Here is a 9,851-nt window from a genome sequence, read left to right on the forward strand (position 1 = left end):
TATATATATATATATATATATATATATATATATATATATATATATGGAGTATGTGAAGACACATGGCATAGTGGTTAGGGTATTTGACTCATAAATGTAAGACTGTGAGTTCAATTTCTGGTGGCATTTTGTGACCTTGAGCAAGATACTTTATTTCACCTTATTTCTCCAGTTCACTCAACTGGCTAAAATGGGTTGTACTTGTAATTCAAAGGGCCAGTCTTGTGACATTCTGTGTCTCGCTGAGAACTACAATAAGGGTACACATGTCTATGGAGTGCTCAACCACTTCCACGTTAATTTCACGAGCAGGCTGTTTGGTTGATCGGATCAGCCGGAACCCTTGTCATCATAACCGACGGAACGCCACATATATGTAGTAAAAGTAAAGTACCTTCCCAAGTCATATAGACGAACTCCCATCTGGACGAGATGCTGGTCCTTCGCAGGGACTGGAACATCATCATCATCATCATCATCGTTTAACGTCCGCTTTCCATGCTAGCATGGGTTGGACGATTTGATTGAGGACTGGTGAAACCGGATGGCAACACCAGGCTCCAATCTAATTTGGCACAGTTTCTACAGCTGGATGCCCTTCCTAACGCCAACCACTCAGAGAGTGTAGTGGGTGCTTTTACGTGTCACTCGCACGAAAACGGCCACACTCGAAGCATTTTGATCAAGAACACTGTCCGTTCCAGGAATTGAAACCACAATCTTATGATCGTGAGTACAACACCCTAACCACTAAGCCACGTGCCTCCATATATACATATATTTATAAATTATGAGTTAGAGGTTATGCAACCGTCTAAGAGATAAATGTATCTGTAGGCACTACTGGTGGTATTACCTCACTATGTATAAGGTTGGTAATTTAAATGGTAAAACATGGTTTAATATATTCAGATTTCTTTTCTTATCTGAATATATATATATATATATGTTGATTCTATTTATGTTTCAGGTGCTTTATCTAGTGTGAATACTTTAGTTAACGTGGTCACAGGGCGACACGATTCCACAAAAAAAAGCCAGGAAACAGCACCTTTATTGCAGGAGTTGAGTGCAAGTCCTGAAACTCAGGTAAGAATCTCATCTTCTCAGTCTTACATTTTTCTCCGTATTACTAACCCTACTCCTGACAAATTTCAGGTCTTGTGGCCTTAGTAGAAAAGAACATTATTATTATTTTTATTATTAAGGTAGCGAGCTGGCAGAATCATTAGAAGGCAATGAGCTGGCAGAATCGGTAGCACGCCGGGCGAAATGCTTAGTGGTATTTCGTCTGCCGTTACATTCTGAGTTTGAATTCCGTCAAGGTCAACTTTGCCTTTCATCCTTCAGGGTCGATAAATTAAGTACCAGTTACACACTGGGGTCGATGTAATCAACTTAATCCCCTTGTCTGTCCTTGTTTGTCTCCTCTATGTTTAGCCCCTTGTGGGCAATAAAGAAATAAGAATCGTTAGTGGACCAGGCAAAATGCTTAGCGGTATTTCATCTGTCTTTATGTACTGAGTTCAAATTCCATCCAGGCTGACTTCGCCTTTCATCCCAATTACTGGGGGCTGATGTAATCAACTAGTCGCCTCTTGCCAAATTTCAAGCCTTGGATGAAGCAATGCACTGCAACAGCGCATGGCCCCTTAACTGACCTGATGCATAATCTTGTAGCTTTGAAAATTCAACAATGTAACTGTTTGTTTTTAGAATGACATTGTAGGGTAGGTATGAGAGGCTGGATCCAGTCAGTTTGAACATAAAACAGGTGTGATATGAAAGGATTATTATTATTAAGTTGGTAAGCTGGCAGAAGGATTAGCATACTGCGCAAAATGCCTAGCATCATTTTGTCTTTCTTTACATTCCGAGTTCAAGTTCTGCCAAGATCAACTTTGCCTTTTATCCTTCCAGAGTTGATAAAATGTGTAGCAGGCGAGTACTAGGATCCGTGTAATCAACTTGTCTGCTCCCACTTGTCTGCTCCCACCAAAAGGTTTATTACTTCTGCCTTAGTGAAGGCGGAGGTACTGTTTTCAGTCATGTTTGTTTGTTTGTCCGCAGACAAGCTATCTCAAGAACCGCTGAATGGATTCTGATGAAACTTTCAGGGATGCTTGGCCTCGTGACTGGTAAAAACTGATGAGATTTGGGGATTATATAAGTACTGGGGTTGATTCATTCGAGTAAAAGTTCTTCCAAGCAGTGCCCCAGCATGGTCGCAGTCTAATGACTGAAACGAGTAAAAGCTATTAAAATTCTTGAACCAGAGAGCAACTGGTACGTGTTCCAGATTGCAACAAGAGCCAAGGGAGATCACTCCTCAATAGTTAGAAAGCACAGAACGTGACGAGTTATCTCCCTTATTATCATTTAACGTGCTCTTTCTATGCTAGCTCGGGTTGGACGGTTTGATTGTGTGCTTTGGCGTGGCTTCTATGACTGGATGTCCTTTCTAACGGCTATCAATTTACAGAGTGTACTGATGCCTCTTATGAAACACCAGCACTTGTGAGGCCCCTCCAAGTGACTTGCAAAACAACTGAGAGGTGGGGAGGTTTTATGCCAGGTGAAAGAGGGACAGGAACAGGTGTCTTACTATAGAGGAGATACATGGCTACTCCAGTTGGTAAAGAGAGGAAAAGGATAAGAGTGTTGAAAGAAAGAAGTGATGGCATGTAGAGGCCCCCTTCTCTGTTCCCTCTACACTTGTGGTGCATTTAGGGCCAGGGAAGCTTTAATAGCATTGGTAAAGCCCCTATAGCTGCCGTATGTTGTCATGTCAATGACCCTATAACATGTATAATGAGTTGAGCCAGTGTGAATTGATGGATTTTCTTCATCTTTCTAATTAATTCGCTTGATTGTAATGACATCTTGTATAATTAATCCAGCTAATCTGTAAGTCAAAGTTCACCCCAGGAGGATTTAAGTAAGATTTAATTATGTGGTAAAGGCAAGGCAATATTAGCTCAATAACAAATATCATTTTAATCATTTCGGTTTGTAAAGAACACAGCTCTGAGCATATACTCTAGTTGAAGCTGCATCAACCCATTAACATTTAAACTGGCCATATTCCACCTGTTTTATATTCAAACTGACTGGATCCAGCCTCTCATACCTACCCTACAATGTCATTCTAAAAACAAACAGCTACATCGTTGAATTCTCAAAGCTACAAGATTATGCATCAGGGTCAGTTAAGGGGCCATGCGCTGTTGCAGTGCATTGCTTCATCCACCATTTGTCGGTATCTATTCGGCTTTTCCTGTACAACCCTCCTAGCAGTTTTCCAGTGAGTTCTTGTTTCCAAAAAATACTTTCTTGTCCAACTATAATCATACAGCATGTGGCTGACCAACATGAATCATAACCCCCAGCTAGATCCTCAGAGAAGAGAACATGGTACCTAGGATCTGACTCAGTTAATTGAGCAACATAACCAAAGCATAAATGTAGATGCTCCTGAACCATACAAGTAACAGGACGCATCCCAGTTTCTTGAGTACAGTTGTTGATTGGCTATAAAATCCAACCAATCATAGTTTACAATCCTGGTGCCGAAGAGGTTCATGGAGCCCTTAAATGCTCTGGACAGTGTCCAAGTCTTACAAGTGTAGAGCAAGAGAAGGAGAATCGGTGACCTGAAGATCTGAATCTTTGTCTTCCTGTTCAGGTACCAACAGCGTTGAGCACCCTCGTTCAGTGAGTTTGCAACTGCAGCAGCATGCGCAAGTCGTCTTAGATTATGCATAATTAATTGTGGCAAAGACAATAATACCAAACAGGGATCATACTGTTATAAACTCTTCCTTAGTTCCATCTGAGACTATTTTGGTAAAGGCTGCCCCTGTTGCTATGTTAATAACCCTATGGCACATATGATGAGCTGAGCCAGTGTGTATCAATGGATTTTTTTTATCTTGGTTGTAAGGACAAATCTTTGCTTAGTTCCATCTGGGACTGAAAATACATGATACGTCTTTATGAGTGGTCATAACTTGATGGATGTCTAATCTTTGCAAAGAGTCATCATCATATTCCTTCATAATTGACTAAATTCAATGCTTACTTGCAGAAAATTGTCTGCTTGGGATGGTATTTTACCAAAAATGTAGAAATATGCCAGAAATATACTCCCGGTAGAATTTACTTGGGTTCTTAGACATGTTGTCCGAGGAAGGTATCCCATAAGATTTTAAAAGACATTTAGTGAGAGAGATAGTTTGTTCCTTCTCGATCTGTGCCTGGCTCATAAGGGCTGGTTTCCCAGTTTCATTGGTGTATAGGTTCTCCACCTCAACAGAACGCCGGTCCGTCGCAGGTGGGCTTCCACGAGGTTACTGTTGACCAAATACAGTCATCAGGTGTTAGTTGATCCAGGGCTATATTTGAAGACACTTACCCAAATTGCTGAGCAGTAGGTGAGACTGAAACTGAAACAATGTGGCTGGAAAGTGAGTCTCTTTACACAGCTATAATACACACACGCACACGCTGCCAGGGATCAGTCGCCATCTCTCTCTTTTGGACCATCATCAAGAGGGATGTAACTCTGATATTATTGAATTTTCTCCCTTAGTTACTACTATAGGTCACTTAAATGTCATCTGCTGTTTGATGTGTTATGCGTTGTTGAACATTTTCCTCTGTCAGTAATATCTAGTAATATTACACCTGTCAAAAACCTTCTTCTAGTCCCAAAATTCCAGAAATATTGGTTTTCTTTTTAGGTAAAAATTTCTCATGCAATTGACTCGCTAGGAAGATGACATCTGTGATAACCCTACTTTTTCTGAACAAAAGGCTAAGCTGCATATCATCATCATCATCATCATTTAACGTCTGTTGCCCATGCTGGCATGGGTTGGACGGTTTGACCAGGGCTGGCACACTGGAAGGCTGCACCAGACTCCAGTCTGATTTCGCATGGTTTTCTATGGTTGGATGCCCTTCCTTACACCAACCACTCCAAGTGTCTAATGGGTGCTTTTATATACCATTTGCATGACACCGGTATCTGCTACAACTCACACACGGTATAATACCAAAGGACTCAGTCATTTGTCATTTTCTCCATGATGCCCAAAACTCAAAAGGTGCTTTTCATGTGACACTGGCATCGGCCGGCTTGCATTTAGATTAATTCCATTCCAGATCAGATTGTATTATGATGTTCCTCATGTAAATATTATTTTCTCTTTTGTCAGCACAAAGTGACATCTTCATCAAGTGTACCAAAATCTACGTCGAGTATGACTCTACCAGTGTCTACGTCGTCCAGCCATTCCCAGTTCGACGAGCATCAGCCTTCAGGAAGAGGTGGTGCTGATTCACAAACAGCGATGGTAGGACACACAAGTCCGTTGGATGTGGAAAGGAGATTGGAGGATATGACAAGGTTATTATCATCTATTATTATTATTATTGAGTGAGATGGCCATGCATGTCATCAAAGTGACACTGGGGTAAAATATACGAAGCCCAGTATACCCATCATGACTACCCGTCTGATAAGGGTACACCAGGCACATGCATCACAACCATACATGCGCGATATGATGATCCCATATCAAGATAAACAGCACATGACCTTGCAGGTGGGGGCCCAGTTAGAATTTTCTTCAGGTCGAGTAGCCCATCCCATTCAAAAGGTCCTTGAATAAGGTTTGTTTAAGGATGTTAAGCAAAACACCCATGTTTCCAAAGGTGAATTATTCAAACCCCAAAGAATTCCTCTCAACACATGGCTATGATGCTTCCCTGACTACTTCTACTCATGATCAGAGATGCACATATCGTCAGCCACCAAGGGACATGCTTAACTGGTTAAGGTCAAACAACTGACAAGCAAATCTGTGGTATTGAGCAGAATATTTGCTGTAGCCCATCTCTTTATACCAAGACAAAACAATGTACATGATAACACTTCCAATCAGTTAAGATCAGAAGCCATGAGAGCAACTGCCTGGTACTGCATCAGTGCGTTGTTGTTATTATTATTATTATTATTACTTAAACCTGCAAGCTAGCATTACTCTGCCAGACAAAATGCTTAGCAGTGTTTCCTCTGTCTTTACGTTTTGAGTTCAAATTCTGCCAAGATTGACTTTGCCATTCATCCATTTGGGGTCAGTGAAACAAGTAGCATTCAAGCACTGAGATCAATGTAATCAATTAGTCCCCTCCCCTAAAATTTCAGGCCTAGTGCCTAAAGTAGAAAGGATTATTATTATCATTATTATTATTATTATTAAAGTGGTGAGCTGCCAGAATCATTAGCATGCTCGGCAAAATACTTACCGGCGTTTCATCCTTCCTTACATTCTCAGTTCAAATTCTGCAGAGGTGCAGGAGTGGCTGTGTGGTAAGTAGCTTGTTTACCAACCACATGGTTCTGGGTTCACTCCCACTGCGTGGCACCTTGGGCAACTGTCTTCTACTATAGCCTCAAGCTGACCAAAGCCTTGTGAGTGGATTTGGTAGGCGGAAACTGAAAGAAGCCCGTCGTATATATGTATATATATATTTGTATATGTTTGCTTAGTGGCATTTCTTCCAGTTTTATGTTCTGAGTATAAAATTGACATATTTCAAACATGACATTTCTCAACAAAAGACAGAGAGGTGTATCAAATTTCTCTGCACAGTTAAAGGTAATAAAATTTTGAATGGACATATCTGAATTCTGCAGTGACAAGGTTAATGGATGTGTATTGTTGCATGACAACATTTAAGCGATGACCACGTCATGTTCACCTGCCCTGCAAACAGTATTTCTCACAGACAAGTGATTTTTCACATCAGAACATGACTCAATATCCTTTGTTTCATCCATTCTGGAACAGAAATTAAACTTAAAAGCAATGATGCATAAATATCCCTCCATTCGTCTTCTCCACCCACTATTCCTGGAAGGGTTGTGATGCTAGTCTTCAGGTACCTTTTCCTGTCAGATGCAACCATTATTAGACTTTCTGGCAGGATTCCCAAGCATGATCTGAGACTATGGATATTATTCCAATCATCTCATTCTTGATCTAACCTAGGTCTCCTGCTGGTCAGCTTTCCTTGAAGAATCTGTCTTACAAACCTTTTCTGTGACATTAAAATCATGTGTCTGCATGTAGTACCAGGGCTGTAATCTCTCAGGGCAGAGCTCAACCTGGAAAGACTCCCTGATCTCCAAGCTACGCTCCTTGTCAAGGAACCCCATTTTGGCCACTTGTTTTCATGGTTGTACTCTTTTGGTCATTATTTAACATTCAGGTCCATAGGTGAGGATAGGCACAAAAACTGAATCGAAGATAGCGTGTTTGGTTTCTTTTTACTGATTATGATGTCTGTAATACCAGACCTGTGACATTTCAATGCGGAGAAGTAAAGGCTCAATTTGGACAGATTCCCTGATCTCCAACTATGCACCTTGCCAAGTAACATTACGCCAGAGACCCTTTCAGGGAACCCCATTTTGGCCACTTGTGATCTTACCCTTTCAATCATTACCCAAAATTCATGAACCTAGGTGAAAATAAGCATGATATCTGAATTGAAGATAGTGAGTTTGGTTTCTTTTTTTTTTTTTTTTTTTTTTACCAATCTTTCCTCTTTTGATAAAATTTCTAATTTTTGTCTTTGTTTTCTTTCTTTTCAATTTCCAGGCAGCTTTGCAGGTTAGAAAAAAAAATGAGCTCAGATATATCAATGATTTTAAGCATTTTACGCAACCAGTATTCAACTGCTGCTGTATCAGTCCCAGCCGTAAGTTTCAGTGGAGGTGCTCAAATCAGCTCTTCGTCACAGGCCCCAGCCAGTGGCAGTTATACAGCGCCAGTCTCTTGTAAAACAGCTGTATCAGAGCCGAAAACAACAGCAGGAAGTAACTATCAAGCATTTCCAAAATCTAGTGAACAACAACAACTACATCAACAACAGCAACAACATCAACAACAACAGCAACAGCAGCAGCAGCAGCAACAACATTCGCAGCAGCTGGATTCAAATGTAACAAACATGGTGGGTGGGGATGTGAGTTCCGTTCCAGATGATGATGTATTCCAGTTCCCCCCTCCGCCTCCTCCTTATTCAAGTGATGTCCAGGTAAAGATAGAAAATTTTAATTCTTCAATTTCTTTTCTGAAAGCCATTAAAAAAACGATGTTAGTCCCTATTTTCAATGAAACAATATAGAGACATAGATCCAAACTCACACAGTTTACTAGTTTCAGCTTAAGAGCTATGGCCATGCTGGGGCATGGCTGTTAGCTATGTTACACTTTTCCTACTTGAAACCTCCTCTGATGTATGGCTTTTGTGAATGAGAGGGTTTGGTGTTGCTGCCCTCATCTGCGTTTCCTTCTGTGATACCAAGATATGGATTCAGAGAATCATATGGTTGTCACAGAAAGTTCTTCTACTGGACTCAGCTGACAGACCACAAAACAGCCCAATACAGAGAAATGTTATGTAGTATGTCTATGAAGCTGAAATCCAGAAGATCTGATTGATGAAATTATTTCATAAGGTATATATAAACCATAAAATATCAGGTGGTACAAGAGATGAATAAATATTTATTTAACCACATGACATCCTAAGGATTACAGCTGTTTCACAGCCTTCTTCATGTTGTAATAATTTCAGTGTGGAAGAAATTATGCTTATATGTTTGTATTACTATGCATTATACAGTAAAATTGCATATTTACAAATCAATACAAATAAAGAAAGCTAGATCATCAGAGTATCATGGTTACACCAACGATTCGACTAATGGCAGTACCCCAGCATGGCCACAGCTCTTGTGCTAAAACTAGTAACAGAATAAAAGAATAAAGAAAGAGAATCAGAATTCTGTATCTGTGTGTGTGTGTAATAGCTAAGGCATTTAGTACAAAAGCTTGGATATTATTGTCTAAACTCTGTATTCACAATTCGTAGTAATAAAGAGTGGCTGTCTGATGAGGTGCAATATTTATGTAACATGTGTGACATGCCTACTTTAAAAGCGTCTTTCCTACATGTGCACATTACATGCAAACAAACAAACATATTCATCTGCATGTGTATGTGTGTGTGTAATGAAATATCTCACTTTATAAAATGTCTAATTACTAAATCATTCTGCTGCTTTCTAAAAAAGAATGAAGTAGTACCATACATGATTGAATCTGACTAAAAACAAGAAAAATAAGTCCCTCTCTGATATATTCTAAAGGAGCAGAGTGTATTAGTTACAATATTAATTACTTGATTAATTAATTAGACCTCAGCTTATTACAAACGACAGTTGAAATATATCTGACAAAATACAAAGCATTCTGTTTATCTTTTTTACTCTTTTGGTCTGATTGGGTATATAAAAATGATGAAACAGAAAGCCTTCCATTTTGTCAGCTATACATTTACACATACACTCACACACATCACATACACACACTCATAATATATATTGCACACAGACACACATATATATACACATATATCTACACATACACATATATCTACACATACACACACACATGTAAAAAGGCACATTGTCATCATTTCACGTCCGTTTTCCATGCTGGCATGGGTTGGACAGCTTGACTGGGGGCTGTCTTGGCAAAAGACCGCACCAGGCTTCACTGTCTGTTTTGACAGGGCTTTCATCACTGGATGCCCTTCTTAACACCAACCCCCTTACAGAGTGGTATACAAGTACATATACCATCATCATTTAACATCCACACCAGCATGGGTCAGACGGTTTGACTGGAACCGGTAAGCCAGAGAACTGATTGGTAAGACCAGCCATGATGTATACTTAATACTATAAAATTTGAATATAACACATATATACA

The 9,851-nt window shown here is 39.9% G+C and overlaps 1 protein-coding gene across 1 annotated transcript in view; it reads left to right on the forward strand.

Moving 5' to 3' along the window:
- Window positions 1-9,851, forward strand: part of LOC106881904 (potassium voltage-gated channel unc-103) — a 71,702-nt gene that overhangs the window by 52,242 nt on the left and 9,609 nt on the right. The window contains exons 10-12 of the mRNA XM_052977137.1: window positions 971-1,089; window positions 5,220-5,410; window positions 7,671-8,109. Coding sequence (XP_052833097.1) covers window positions 971-1,089; window positions 5,220-5,410; window positions 7,671-8,109 — 749 coding nt within the window. The remainder of the gene's footprint in view (window positions 1-970; window positions 1,090-5,219; window positions 5,411-7,670; window positions 8,110-9,851) is intronic.

This window comes from Octopus bimaculoides, chromosome 27, assembly GCF_001194135.2.
Source record: "Octopus bimaculoides isolate UCB-OBI-ISO-001 chromosome 27, ASM119413v2, whole genome shotgun sequence".
NCBI classification, from domain to species: domain Eukaryota; kingdom Metazoa; phylum Mollusca; class Cephalopoda; order Octopoda; family Octopodidae; genus Octopus; species Octopus bimaculoides.